Consider the following 14,714-nt stretch of genomic DNA (forward strand, 5'->3'; position numbering starts at 1 on the left):
TTTTTTTCAACACACAACAGAAGTGATGTTGATCAAATCTGGATGAATAAAAACATCAAGGCATGGACCCCCACTCTTCGCAGGGAATAGGAACCGGGCTGGCCCTCGTATAGGGAAAATCAGATTATCAATGTCATTTGTGACCATTGAAATGCAATGTGGGGGTGGTGGGATAGGGATTAAACGTATAAATGCTGATAAATTTCCAATACGAAAAATAGACGTTCCCTTCACAAGAAGGCCCAATCCCTCTCACAAATCCCACCCCAGATTTTCTGAGAATATTGAACAAATGCAGAAATAAATGAATCCGCAGGTGCCGAAATGCGAGTATGCGGGGTTCCGCTGTATATAAAATAAGGACCTCCTCTAGTTTCTTGGAGGCTGTGGCCATGTCTGGTATCAACCAAAACGAGAGCCTGCTGTGTGGCTCACCGCCCCAGGCTGTCACTGTGTTTGTTAGCAGTTAATTTTGATGATTTGTTTAAACCTTGGACTGCATTCAGAAATGATTGGGGCGGGAGCGCACACTGCCTCTCTGAACAAGCGCACTTTATTTTCTTCATACACACAATCAGACAATGATGGTGTTTGCTGCAATGGAAGTAAAGTTAAGGCTCATTCAGATCTATGCGCAACAAATTGGGATCTGTATCATTGGCAGTTCTAACTGGTGAAATAAATTGTCTAATGGTGCTGACAAATCAGATTTTAAATTAAAGACATGATGAGATGTCACGGGGGCTGTGGGGGAGCAGCTCTTGGGCTTAAGCTTTGGAACACACAGTGTTACAGTTTAAGTCCCATTGCATACAAAAAATGAAAATTGAACAAGACACCAATCCCAGCCATAGCTCAAGAGGGGCTGAACCGTTTGGGCATCCCTGCACTGACATTTTCTCTAGCTTGCTTACTTGTGATCTGGTTCTCTTTGTGGTGTGCAACAAAAATGTACAGAACTGTTTACATATCAGTATAATATTCAGAAATATTTATAAAACAACAGGATATAAGTCAATTATTCATGACCCTGCAATATCTTCCAAAGGCAACAAAATTAATGATAACATGCCCGTGTTGTCCACATCCTGAACAATTAGGAGGACGTGAACAGCCATCAGCCAATGGAGACCCAAATACTACTGAACTAATGTGGGTGGAAAATGATTATGAGTGAAAGAGATAGAAAAGCAGGAGGAAGAGGCAAATGACAAAGAGTGCTGGTGACAGGCAGAGACTTAGCTACAGAGACAGAGGAGACTCCCACCTACAATAGAAAGCATAAGGGACCCCAGAACATCTCGTAGGGAAGCCCCAGAAATGGGCGGGATCGGTGGCATGACAGCCTGCAACCAAGGTAACCCATACTGGCTATTATAAAGTAACCACAGAAAAATACTCTTTTATAGCACGTGGAAAAAGAGTTTTTGTACGCCTTTAACTTTTTGCACATTTTGAAACATTTTGACATTTTATGTGCAAAGCAAACAGAGTATCAAATTAATGTCAAGTGGAATGAAAATGATAGAGGGTTTTCAAAATTTTAAGTAAATATGTCTGAAAAGTGAGGCGGGCATTTGTATTCAGCCCCCTGTACAGCTACAGAAACCACATTTATACTCTCAGTATAAATATGCCTGTTCTGTGAAGGCCTCGGTACTAGTATAATGAAGACCAAGGAGCTAACGATAAAAGGTCAGGGATAAAGTTGTGGACACTTTAAGAGAAAACACATATCCCAAGTTCAAAAAACAACTCCATTCAATCACCCAACAATGGAGAAAGTAGGCAAATCTAGCCGGACATGCCCATCCATTTAAACTGGAAGAGTGAGTGAGGAGAGCTCTGGTCAGAAAAGCAGCCAAGAGGCCCGTGGTCCCGCTACCCTTTGGAGGAACTGCAGAAATCCACTGTTCAGGTGGGAAAATCTGTCCACAGGACGACTCGAAATTGTGCACTTGACAAATCTGGCCTTTATGAAAGAATGGCAAGAAGTCGCCCTTGTTAAAAAAAAAAAAGGCCTAAGTTTTATTTTGTTATGTAGGGAAAGAAAGTAGTTGGGGCAGGCTGATGAAAGCCAGTATTCAACCAAGGCCCCTCCGACCATCGCGAAACATTCACACGCGTGTTCATGTTAGGCTTCATTCAAGGTCTCAAATATTCATAAAAATGTTCACCAAATGTTAGCCAGACAGTGACCAACAGTTTTATTCTTTTTTCTTATCGCAAGCAAATTTAGAACATGTTCAAAATACCCTTGTACATGCAAACGTCTGACGAATGTCTGCCGACCGTTTGCCGCATGTAAAGGTGCTATCGGCAGCTGCAGTTCAAGTATTGATGCAGGGGATCTGAATACAAATGCACACCATGTTTTTATTTGCTTAAAATTTTCAAAACTTTCATTCCCGTTTCACTTGACAATCATATGACAGTTTGTATGGGTCAATCACATAAAGTCTTTGGCTGTAAGGTGCCAAAGCAGGGAAAGCTCAAGCGGTATGAATACTTTTTCAAGGTACTGTACACACTCCCCACACACAGTTTCCCAACATCATCCATCTTTGCTGTGAACTTGGATAACCCAAAAAAACAAACAAACCAAAAAAAAAATAAAAAAAACCATCCATTTACCCTACACCCACAAGTTAAGAGATTCACGGTCAGGGCTCCAGACTAACTTTTTCATGGGAGCATCTTCGCCCCTAACTTCAAATTGTAGGGACACAAGCAGGACATTTAGGGGCGTACACTGTAAATCAATTAGCAAAGTAAAAAAAAAAAAAAAAAAAAAAAAAGATATTTTATCTTTTTACCGGTAGTCTCTGTTCAAATGGACCCTCAGTTCTGCACCCACAGATTTGCATATTTGGGAATTTTTTTCTCATCTTTTTAAAATTGTTTTAATTTTTTTTTTTTGGGGGGGGGGGGGTTTTTTTTTTTTTGGGATGTATGGTAATCGGAACAGCTGTGTACTTGTGAATTTGGCCCTCCAGCCTTGACATACTTGCTTAAATAATCCCAGTTATATCATTTGACTGGATATCAATTTCTAAACGTGCGTCCTCTCATGTACTGTTGTATTATCTATTTTGATTGCAACACAAAATACATCTTGGAATATTTTCCCCGACACCAACTGATGCATCTTTAAATGGGAAGACAACCCAAAAATATTTTTGAGAATATGTTGTATGCAGCCCCAGTAAATCTGTTTGTGGAATATGAGTTAAGCAGTAAAATCCACGCGTTTTTCTACATTTAAGGGGGCCGCCCTTTTGCCAATTGCTGTGGACCTAAAATGAACTCCCAGTTGCTCAGGGCTCAGGTAACAACCAATCATGGCTCTGCTTCAGAAAACAGGTGAAGCCATGATTAGTAGTTACTTGAGCCCGATTGTAAAGACATTTTTGGGGTTGACTTCCCCTTTAAGCAGACTAGAAAACATCCCAAGATTCGATGCGTTCTTTGTTTATGCGTACCTTCAGTTGGAACAGGCCTTTTTAAGTGGGGTGGCCTGAGTGAAAGGTGGCCACGGGTGGCTGTGCGTGCATGTGACTCATTCTGTATCATACCATCCACAGTCAGTGTTTCATGAAAAAAATACACGTATTTCCAGAACAGCCATCACACTTAGAATCAAGTAGGAAGTAAAAATCATGATTTTGCTGAGCTTAATTTACTCACTAATGCAGTTTTCTTTGCAGGTGCTTTGCTTTCGTGTACTCTCCCATTGGCTACTTATACTGTATCTCATGCACTGTTTTGCTAGTTAACAGCTAATCAGTGATATCAATTGCCACTAACTGCTCTTAATTCTTCACAGTTCTACGTTTTTTGTTTTTTTTTTACTTTTACTACGGTTGTTGCTGCTTATATTATGAGTGTCTGTGCATGATGGCAATGTGTGCATTTTATTTCATGAAACCGTAACTGTGGATGGCATGATGAACAAAAACTTCTCGGCCTATTGTTTGCTTGTTATGCTTTATTACCGGGCTCCACGTTCTTCAAGTAAACATATGATCGAGTCGTCTCTTTCTTGGCATGACTTTTCACTTTCATGCCGCCCACAGAATATACTGATGCGTGTTTAATTTAAATGCTCAAATAATTTGGTCATGCTACTTGCTTTGGTTTGAACAGCTTCTAAACATACTTTGCACGGGACTGTTTGCTGCTCACTGTCCGACATTGCAAACCCGAACTGATTCCAAATGACTGACAAAATGGTGCCTTCTTCAGTAAGCTTGCTGCGGTGTTTCCCGCCATGTCGCCAGCATGTCTGTATGTCTCGTCAGCAACCAAAAATATTTAATACTCATTTTTTTTAAAATGGCAAATTTACAGGTCAATCACGGGGAAGTGAATGAAAGGTTTTTGTCACAGTGTCTTGAATTTTCAAAATGGGGCTTAGTCTGGAGCCCTAGCTTGGATTATTGATACTCCCACAAAATTGTAATTTCATTGTTCACTGTATCTAGAGTGCAATAGAAATCATGCAACTTAAAAAAATAATCTGAGCCACTGAAAAAGGATAAATTCATCCCTCCCATTACACCAATGTACAATTTCCATTTACTGGATACCAGTGAACAAGCGCTTAAGTCTTTAAACTTGAGAGTATTTCAGTATTTGAGAAAAAAGGCTTTTACCATGGTCAAAGCATCGATGAGGGTTATCTCCATCGCTAACACATCCTACAAAGATTTATCTTTGAAAGTATCAGTATGTCTTTGTCAACAGCATTTACAAATAATTACCGGTACTCAGTGTGAAGTGTGTGGTCAGACGAAGTAATTTCATGTGGATTAAAAATTGTCAGTGTAACTGTCATTAGGAAGAATGTTTTAATAGTTCCGCATGTGGCATCATTATCATGCGAGGGCTCTCACTTCCATTCCAGGCCAACCACGAATGACATGAACAATCCAAGTTCTCCTTTTTGCAGATACATATATTACTCAGAGTTGGGCAAAAATACATCCTTCTACAGAACAAACACTAACAACAGTGAGTGTGCTGTGCGCTACATCTATTTTATACCGTGTGGGCTTGGCTCAACGCTACTAACTTATTCTTTGTTATTCTAGATTTAATTATGTCATAAAATCATTGTATTACCTACCGATGTTTTGATGGAGCTCACAGATTTGAGGTTCTGTAGCAATTGTTGACTCTGTCGATGACACACAAAAATGATAAGACTGATCAACAAAGTAACAGGAAAAGACTGAAACAAAAAAAAAATCGACAGTGGAGCTACTGACAGCATATTGATTGTTAATAAAACGTTCCGATATATATTAGTCTTGAAATGAGTGGTGCGCCGATCGGTCAGCCGCCGATTATGCTCAGCCGATTTCCGCAGAAAAGTAAGTGACTGGCACGTGTTGGTCAAAGCCTTTCATTTCCAATCACAAAAAACAAATCACCCCTCGGTCTTGCTCTGTAGCCTACTACTACCGAGAGACCAACCTGTGTGTAGCATTGCACAGGTGTGGAGCAACCTAAACAAACAATAACCTTTTCCCCTATTATCTGAGATGTTACAGATTAAACCAGTAACTGAATTGTAATACATGTTTGTGCATTGTCTGCACTGTCAATTTATAATCATGTCATGTTTTTGTACAACACATTTGCTAAATTTGATTTATCTAATTGATTATTACAAATAATTGTTAGTCAACGTGTGGTCAATATTGGCCAATCTCATTCATGGACGAAACCCCGATCGGAACACCCTTACTTTAAATGTGGCAGAATAAAACATGAACTACTTCAAATAGCTTGATCTGATATGCTAGACCAGGAGTGTCCAAACATTTTCTTTTCTTTTTTTTGTCATTGGAGGACTGTAAATAGAAATTGTGTTCCTAATTTAGTCATTTGTGATTGATGCAAAACAAGAAATTGCAAACGTCATGGTTCCACGTAAGGGAAAATAAAAATATAAAAACAGCGGGATGCAGTTGGCCCACAGGCCATAATTTGGACACCACTGTGCTAGCTCTACAGTAATATATTTTTTTCTTCTCACCAGCATGGTAGCGTGTCTTATTTTTTGGATGATCCCACTGTGACCAAGGTACTGCAGAGACAACCAAAGAGGCAATGCTCGCAGCTTCTCGACAGGCTGACTCGAGGTCAAACCTGCAGCCAGAGACTTAAATCAAAACAGAAAGAGTCAGAAGTGAGTAATTTACAAATAGACACATATTATACCTATGGATATAACGGTAACTCATCTTGATTAGATATATCTTCATATAGATCAGTGCTTCTCAAATAGTGGGGCGCGACTCCCCCAAGGGGGCGCAAGGCGCCGTCAAGGGGAGCGCGTTTGACCTCGGGGAACATGCCTTTTTATTTTATTTATTTATTTTTTTACTGTCCTACAATAAAGTGCAATTGCGCCACCACTACATTAGGGGGCAGTGACGTTCTCATTGGCAGAGTGTGCACAATGCTCGGTGTTTTGTTTGCACTGAGCATGCGCGCTTTGCACACAGCACAGAGTATGAGAATAAAGTGCAGACACAAAGTCGACAGGCGGAGAAAAGAGAAGGTCTCCCGAAAGCTAAGACGAGAAAATATGACGAAGCGTATGTCGCGCTTGGCTTCACTGTGACTACGGTGGTAGACGAGGAAAGACCGGTGTACCTACTGTGTCTAAAAATGTTGGCAGCGGACAGCATGAAGCCAAATAAATAAAGGTGTCACTTAAAGACATTACACCCCAATCACGCTGAGGAGCCGCTTGAGTTTTTTTCAGTGAAAATGTGCCGAATATTGCCAACAATCATCCCACTTTTTGACTGCTACTTGTAGCCATTAATCCAGACATCATCTTTGATTAAATAAAAATCAGCACAAATTATTTTATATATTTTTGTTTTGCAGGTTTTCATATTGTGCTCCTGAATTAATGTTGGTGATCAGTTTGAATGCATTTTTATTGATTTTACGTAATTTTATTTTTCAGTATTGTATGGTTTGACATGGTCAGTCAAAAAATGTTTTTAGTTTAATGAAGGATTTAATTTTATTTTTGAATTTCAGATGCACTTAAAATCTTTTCTGTTAGTTACTAAAGCTATTCTTTGTTGTAAGTTGGTCCATATTTCTTTCTTTTTTATTCTCTTATACGTTAAGGATACTGTGTTATGCAAATGTGTACTTATAACAATTTTCTAGACCAATGACACTATTTATAGTCGCGCGGGGAGGGGCGGGGGTGAGATGTTTTCTTCTTTGGGGGGCATGACAGAAAATAATTGAGAAGCACTGATATAGATCAAATGCTGGAAAAGTTGGTTGAGCAGTGCAGTATTAGCAGCCTACCAGTGCTGGATCTTCGTGTCTGTAGAGAGTAACAGCAGTCACAGCAGGCAGTCCTAGCCACGGGCCTGGCGTGAGCGTCATACTGTCACTTCTTGTTGCTGCCTTTTAGGGAAATAGATGAGCACAAAATAACTCTTGAGTACATGTCCATGTAAAATAATTGAACAGTTCTGGTTGCATTAATTAGTGGAGTGTAAATTCATGAGATAAACAGGTCAGATTACCATAACAGCAGAGCTGGCCTCACCCAGCACCAGTGTCGCCAGGTTGATACTGAAAACAAAGCAAGTATGACTTCACAAATCTTAACATGCTACAAAATAATCTCTCAATATGAACAAGCAGTAGGAATAACAGAACAGAAAAGTATTCTTGACACAAGTTATAATTATCACAATCATCACTTCCATCGGAGATGTGCATTTAAATTTGTTTAAGTTAGATATTACATCTTATTAAATGTCTCACCCCTCCACATGGAGCCACATTTTGTACTGATCACACAAGTCCCTAAGGCGCCCCAACTTATCAGTGTGACCCGCCAAATGGGTACCTGGAAAAATATTTACAACCAAGAAATGTCATGTGTTACTATTACAAGAACATTTTTTTCAATCACTATAAGTATTGAATTTTCACGACCACAAGACGTCTAATAATGCAGGTCGCCTTGTACATGCACCGAGTTCCAAAATCTGTGAATGCTGTTGTATGACTTCGATGACGGGCTCGCTTGCCAGATTTTGTGCTGACACATTGCTTATATAGAGGAAAGGTGGGCATAACTGAGGACAGCATGCGGACGCTAAAGTGGGAAGGCTGGGCGTGAAAGAGGACGCTAAAGGCACGACTCCGGTAGGTGCCGGTACGTGCATTGTGCAAAACAACATCCCGAAAATGGCACCAACGAAGAGACACACTTACGAAGCACAGTTTAAACTCCAAGCAATCAGTTATGAGGACCATGGGAATCAAGCAGCCGTGAGAGAATTCAAGATCAACTAATTCATGGTGCTTGGTGTTTTTCTTTTATGAAATGCGCCATCTATCCACCCGGGCAAGAAGACCGTGGTGCAGCAACATCGAGCGGATTAGGAAAAGATGGCCAAATTCCACTCCTACTGCAGTAAAAAGTGTAATGTTCTGTGTTGCATTAAATAAAGATTTTAATCCTTTACTCTGTCGCTCTGCCGGCCTCACTTAGCTTCCACATCCAGCCCAACCACATCACCAACATGGACGAGCTGTCACTCACTTTCGACATCCCGGTGAACTACACTGTAGAGAAGACGGGGACTAGCACGGTTGCGATAAGTAAAATGGGTGCGTTAAGTCGGCTTTTACCGTTGTATTTGGTTGCCATGGTAATGGACAGAAACGGCCAAAGTGAAGTTAGGAGCGGCATAGGCGCAATGGCGATCACAGCTTTACTAAGACTGGGAGGCAGCGCCGGGCGAGTTATGTCACAATTTGTGGATGCTTGGGTCTACGTGTCTGCGTGCACCATTGTTCGAGCTTACGCAAAAGCTAGCATCATTTCTGAGGAGCCGCACGGCAACGAGACCGACTCTGACAATGGCGCGGGGGAACCTGGTGTCTTTGATTGTGAACTTGCGCAGCTGTTTATTTTGGCTAGAGAAGATTAGGAGTTTGATGTATTTGCTAATGAGGATTAATCAAAAACCTTATGTGAGTACATTGTTAAATACTTCAGAACAGTGCAACCAAACTCACTTTTGGTCCTGCTGCGTTTTTAAACACATACGCTAGCGCGCATTCATGTGACCGTATTGTTTAAGCTAGCATACGTTTTAACATGCCTGTGTCTTGTGTATCTGTTAAATACAGAAATAGCACCCGTAACTGACACGCCTTTTAATACGGTGCGCCGAACGGTCATGAAAATACGGTAGTTTCGCAGACTGTGAGAATTTTTTTTTCCTTTACCTGCATTGGCTATTAACAACAAAGGAAACTTCCCACTTTCCACGTCCTCTTTGATTAGCTTGTCCAATAGTGCAATATCCTAGGTGTAAAAAAAGAAGACACAGTATGTATATATTTGCAAAACAGCTTCCATGTATCTAAAATTATGTGTAATCTCTTACCATTTGATGTTGTGATCCAAAGAGGGTGTTACATGGGACTGTGCACAAACTGGAGAGAGGTAGGCCAAGCTAATGACACAGAAACTGACATTAAAATAAGCCATGAGTGCAAACTATTGCAATGTTTCTACGTTTTTCTACGATGCATGTGAACAAGGTCACAACATCAAAACAAAATTCTGTCAACTCGGTTACCTACTTGGTTGCACAGATGCTGTCCCAACCCAGGTCTGCTTGATGCGCTTTGGTAGATGACTGGCTGCTTTGAGCTGAGGACAGCATAGCCCTCAGAGGCATAATCATCATAGCAAGCATTGATGACCAGTCGACATACATTGACCAGGCCTTCTCTGTCATCTTCATGGAAGTAAGCTGAACCATTCTCATATCTAAATGTCAGAGTAGACAGGTGTGTATGAAAGAGATACTGAGGAGAGAAATTGTTGTACAATACATCATTATTTATGTAGCACTATCACAACAGCTGCAGCTGTAACAAAGCAGAACATTTAACATAAAATGTAGAACAAATAGTTGCAATGTCTGGAGCCTCGAACTCTAACTCCCATGTTACAAAGACAATCAAGAGTTGAATGTTGAGAGGACTACCTGAACAGTCTACAGAGCCACAGTGTGGTATCAGACAGGATCCGAGTGGTCAGCTTCCTCAGCCTCTCTCTGTCCAGCACTGAGACGTAGGCTGCCAGACTGTGGCCTAGCAGTGCCATGTGACCCTGCTCACCCACATTCTGCATCCTACTGGTCACACAAAATAGAAGGTTTAGTTATCCATTTAGTGGCCGATCTCCTTGTCTCCATTATTTACCATTTGTCAAATGGAATACAATTACCGTACGTCCTTTTTGTTTTTATCTTACATTATCTTACTGGAAGGTCTTTCCTGTGGGCATGGAGGGGGCCGCAATAATGGTACTGTGAATACAGCTTGTCACTTACTGTGGGTTTGGTTTGTCTTCTCCCTCCTCCTCTTCATGGATGAGGCTGTGAATAAGGTGCAGTATGGTGGCAACATCCTGACCACTGTAAAAGAAAGGATCATGAATTCCATATTAAACTTTGACTTTCTTTGTTTACACCAAAGCAGAAAGAATGTTCATGTAAATATACTTGAGCAAATCCAAACATTTAATATAAGCCAACAGCACAGATGAAATTTCTTTCCTCTCAACCAATTTAATACAAAACAAATACAAGATATTTAATGTTCAAACTGATAAACTTTATTGTTTTTAGCAAATAATTTTCATCTTTGAATTTTATGGCGGTAACAAGCTGAGACAGGGTCATGTTTAACACTGTCTTACGTCACCTTTTCTTTTAACAAAATTCAATAAACATTAAGGAACCGAGACACAAATTGTCAAAGCTTTGTTGGTGGGTTAAAGTGAAGTTCAAAAGCCACTTTTTGTCAAGTCATCACGCTAGCATGCAAGTGTTTCTTGTATGTGCACTAGCATCCGTGTGCGTGCGTGTGCCTTACGCTTCCTGCAGGGGACCAGGTATGCTTGTTCTACTGAAGATTGAGCCCTCTGTTTTCTCCTCCATTCCTCTAGTTTATAGAAGACAACAAAAATAAATGTTTATATGCACACATTAATCAGGTTATTACCATAGTTTTTTTTTCTACCTATTCACATTTCTCTGAGAAGCCCGTTTGTATGCTTTGAGTCTAATTTAAACGCTGGCCTAACTTATGTTTGCCTCCACTACTCTTGGGGTCAATGACGCTCCTTTCTGCTTCTTTGGCAGTGACGGCTGAACAAGGAAGATGCTCCTTGCTAGTTGCTTACCAGGAAACTACATAAAAGGCATACTTTTACAGATCTGTACATCTTTTAAATGAAGTATTCATAAAAGAAAAAATACTGCACAAAGGAGATCTGCCTTGGTTCGTGTAGAAATGGTGGTGCATTTGATTAAACTTCTTGAAGCACTGTTGCTTTCTGGCCGGAACAGGTTCCTTATTTGAGGCTTCAAAGTACACGCGACACCTCCTGGTTGAACAAACATAACCAGCAACAGTAAAAACTCTCAATAAAAAAAAAGTTTCAGGATGACACGGTTGTCAAATGACACAATATCCAACACCTCCGAACAATCCAAAAATATTAATAGGACTTTGGATCATCTAAAAATTTTTCAAGGTTAGGTGCGCCACCAAAAGAAACCATTACTTGAAGAACTACATCTTCCAACATTGACAACAATACACACCTTGATATGTGTTTCATGAAATCCTTCATGGATTACTTGTGATACATACCATGAACCGTACTATGAAGGCCTTTACATAAACATTATATATTGACCAGATTGGTCTGATAATGATGAATGAAATTCATTCCGATGGCCTGCTTTATTGTACTTAAAGATCTGGAAACAAACTTTTCCCTCCACAAGTTATGACTTTAAATCAGGGGTGCCCATTACGTCGATCGCGATCGACCGGGAGCTCGCGGACTGGTCCCAAGTCGATCGCGAGGGGTGGAGAGGAAAAAAAACAAACATATTCTTGTCTCTATGCACGTTAGTAATATAGTTTTTGTGTTAATGCACACTGCACCCTAATCATCCCATCGGTCTCACTTTCACAAAAAGTATTAAATAAAGAAGAGAAAATAAATCAGGTCATCTTAAACCTATGGAGGCGTGTGACCTCCGTCACCGGAAGTTGTTAGCGCTCAGCAGTCTGCAATTGCAGCTTGTGATCAGTGTTGTTGCGCTCTATCTTTTATCGTTGTCATTTTTCTCATTCAGAGTTTGTTTCGTATACAATTCACCGAGGGAAAGGGCAAAGAATGGAAATCGGGAGGTCCGAGAGAAGCATTTCAAAATGGTACGTGTGAGCTACGATAGTTAACAGGCTACAAAAAAGCGTTGCATGCCACTGCGTCAGCCTGTTGCTCATCATGGCATGCGTGCGTAAGTGTGTGCGTGTGCGCGGCAATGGGTCGATTGCACGAGGTTGGGTGATAAAAAAGAAGATCTTTGGTCAAAAAAGTTTGGCCACCCCTGCTTTAAATACTTTTGACTTGTGACATGTTTATGCTCTTGTCTAATTCAGTGGTTCCCAAACAGTTTTTGGAGCCACCCCACTTTTTGGGTAGGAGACTTGTGGAGCCCCTTCTGGGGCCCCTGTACATACCAAATATATGTGAACAAAACTGAAAATGTTGATGTGATGTGAATGCTGATGTGCAATTATACAGCAACAGACTCAAGTCTCACCTTTGTCCATCTCCTAAGATCCTCATGGCATCACTCAGATTCTTGCCCACGTGAGCCACTGTGGTGTCCACCATCTCCAGAGATGTTTGCCTACCAACTGTTTGTGTGCTGGGAAAGAGTAAAAGACAGTACAAGATCTTATGTAAATACATTAAGAATGTACACATTCATTTTTATTCACAATAACAAATACAACAGAGTATAAAAAAAGTTGGTCAAATTTTCAGAGCAATGAGGCCATTATTCAAAAGACAAATACGAATGACTTTTTAAAATCTCTAATTCATTTAAAATAACAGTTTCAAAATCATTGTAAATGGTAAATTCCATTGTACATAGTAGTAGCAGTGGGGCCTCTGTCACAACAACCGCCTGTGTCATACAGTACCTGTACATGAAAGGTACATTTGTGGACCAACCTGGACTCATCTCATGTTTTGCAAATTGGCACTTCCACTGTTGTTCAGAAGTGTGTTGTTGTCATGGTCCAAACATCACACACGTTATCATGATCAACTATTAGCTTGGTCTCGTTAGTTAAATTAAATTAAATTTTCCTTGAAAATGTTATTTAAAATCCAATTTGTATGCCGTTGGTGTCATAGAGCTTTTCACTGTACACAAACGTTGCATTTTATTTAAAGGAGCTTTTCAAATCATAAAGACACCTTAATAAGAGTAAAAATTTAAGTAAGGAATGTCTAAGTTACTCATGCAAGGAAAAAAAATTGCATGTTAGATAAAGGTACAGATGAAACGTTTGTTATGTGTGACTTTATGAAACAGAATACTCCTGTGTTTCAGTGTTCACTAACCCAACCCAAAATACAATAAGATTCTGTCACACCTGAAGGGTTGAATTCAATCCCAGAGTTAAATGGGTGTGACTCTTGCAATGTGTGACATCATTTATTTTGAAAAGCAGACGACAGGTTATATTTACTTAGGGTTTACCAACAGTTTTTATGCCCTGAAGAACTGCATTACATGAATGAATACAGATAGTTTTTAAAGGTGTAGTAACATTAAAAATAATTCCAATTTTAAAAAGTGAGTTTTTTAAAAAAAATGATGAAAGACACAATTTACCAATAGCAGAATACTGAAAGGTACCAACATTTTAACGATGTCTTTGACAGGTGCACTGCTGCTGCTGTACAGCGACAGTCCTTCCCCGCAAGAGCTGCAAAGTCAACCACTTCTTTGCTTTGTTTTTAAGGCGATAATAACGATATAATGGTGGCGTGTATACCGGTCGAGCATTTACGCAAATTTCTGAGTAATGTGTGTTAGTATGTAGAATGCACTACGCTGTTTGACGGGGGAATTACAGGCGGCTAGCTAGCAACACGCATCTGAAAGAACCTCTTTACCTTCACTGACTTCACTAAACGCTTCCCACTGTCTGCGATGGAAAGACAAGCCTATGGCAAAGAAATCCCACCAAGTCTCGTCATGGAGCTTTCTTGAAGAAAGTTTGTGATGTTGACTTTGAAGTGTTTCCTGCTCTTTCCGTGGCGTCAGGCGCAACTGTGCAGATGACTTCCTGGTTTGGTACGAGACGTGCGTTCCACGCTGGCAGTGGTGACGTCACGCTTGTAACAAGCCAGTCAGGTGTTGACTGATGACAACGCTCAATGCAGACGCTCGCTGTAAGAAGTATTTTATTTTATAAGCATCCAGGCACATAAAATAGTAAGTTGGTTGACCTCAATATAAACCAACAAACTTTACTTTGTGCTAAAATGACTATACTTTGTAGCTGTATTGGTGGTATGTGTTAAACCAAAGTGAATACAGTCAGCCTTCGCAGAATCCGGTTCGGCACTCTCGTATTTTTTCTTCGCAGATTTTTTTTTCAATATTTTAATGTCTTTTTTCAATATTTTAATTTCTTCATGCCGGTATCCCCCCGCCCCCAAGCCCCCTCATCATTTATGGAAAAGGTACGTGGCAAGTTTATCAGGGTTTTTGGAAACATTTTTCAAGTTAAAAAAAACAAAAACATTC

At 40.2% G+C, this 14,714-nt stretch overlaps 1 protein-coding gene and 2 long non-coding RNA genes across 7 annotated transcripts in view; 2 read left to right on the forward strand and 1 right to left on the reverse strand.

Moving 5' to 3' along the window:
* The window catches only part of LOC109528995 (uncharacterized), a 17,135-nt gene extending 11,211 nt beyond the window's left edge, over positions 1 to 5,924 (forward strand). Inside the window, exon 3 of the long non-coding RNA XR_002170762.1 lies at positions 5,914 to 5,924. This is a non-coding gene — a long non-coding RNA (uncharacterized LOC109528995). The remainder of the gene's footprint in view (positions 1 to 5,913) is intronic.
* pdxdc1 (pyridoxal-dependent decarboxylase domain containing 1) overlaps positions 1 to 14,270 on the reverse strand; it is a 34,557-nt gene extending 20,287 nt beyond the window's left edge. Inside the window, exons 1-15 of one of the 5 annotated variants that reach the window (XM_019892042.1) lie at positions 14,078 to 14,270; positions 13,822 to 13,887; positions 12,705 to 12,812; positions 10,957 to 11,025; positions 10,413 to 10,496; positions 10,065 to 10,214; positions 9,655 to 9,844; positions 9,456 to 9,524; positions 9,295 to 9,373; positions 7,816 to 7,900; positions 7,572 to 7,620; positions 7,348 to 7,449; positions 6,044 to 6,169; positions 5,129 to 5,179; positions 4,656 to 4,700 (exon numbers count right to left, since the gene is read on the reverse strand). In XM_019892042.1, the coding sequence (XP_019747601.1) occupies positions 4,656 to 4,700; positions 5,129 to 5,179; positions 6,044 to 6,169; positions 7,348 to 7,449; positions 7,572 to 7,620; positions 7,816 to 7,900; positions 9,295 to 9,373; positions 9,456 to 9,524; positions 9,655 to 9,844; positions 10,065 to 10,214; positions 10,413 to 10,496; positions 10,957 to 11,025; positions 12,705 to 12,778 (1,173 nt within the window). In that variant the 5' untranslated portion in view covers positions 12,779 to 12,812; positions 13,822 to 13,887; positions 14,078 to 14,270. The remainder of the gene's footprint in view (positions 1 to 4,655; positions 4,701 to 5,128; positions 5,180 to 6,043; positions 6,170 to 7,347; positions 7,450 to 7,571; positions 7,621 to 7,815; positions 7,901 to 9,294; positions 9,374 to 9,455; positions 9,525 to 9,654; positions 9,845 to 10,064; positions 10,215 to 10,412; positions 10,497 to 10,956; positions 11,026 to 12,704; positions 12,813 to 13,821; positions 13,888 to 14,077) is intronic. The other 4 variants (XM_019892033.1, XM_019892050.1, XM_019892066.1 and 1 more) reach the window with 4 other exon arrangements.
* LOC109528988 (uncharacterized) lies at positions 1,204 to 3,850 on the forward strand. Its single transcript, XR_002170760.1, has 3 exons — positions 1,204 to 2,900; positions 3,523 to 3,528; positions 3,708 to 3,850. It is a non-coding gene; the product is annotated as an uncharacterized LOC109528988 (long non-coding RNA).
* Positions 14,271 to 14,714: the final 444 nt, after the last annotated feature.

The sequence above is a fragment of the Hippocampus comes genome, unplaced genomic scaffold (genome assembly GCF_001891065.2).
Source record: "Hippocampus comes isolate QL1 unplaced genomic scaffold, H_comes_QL1_v1.1 scaffold257, whole genome shotgun sequence".
NCBI classification, from domain to species: Eukaryota; Metazoa; Chordata; class Actinopteri; order Syngnathiformes; family Syngnathidae; genus Hippocampus; species Hippocampus comes.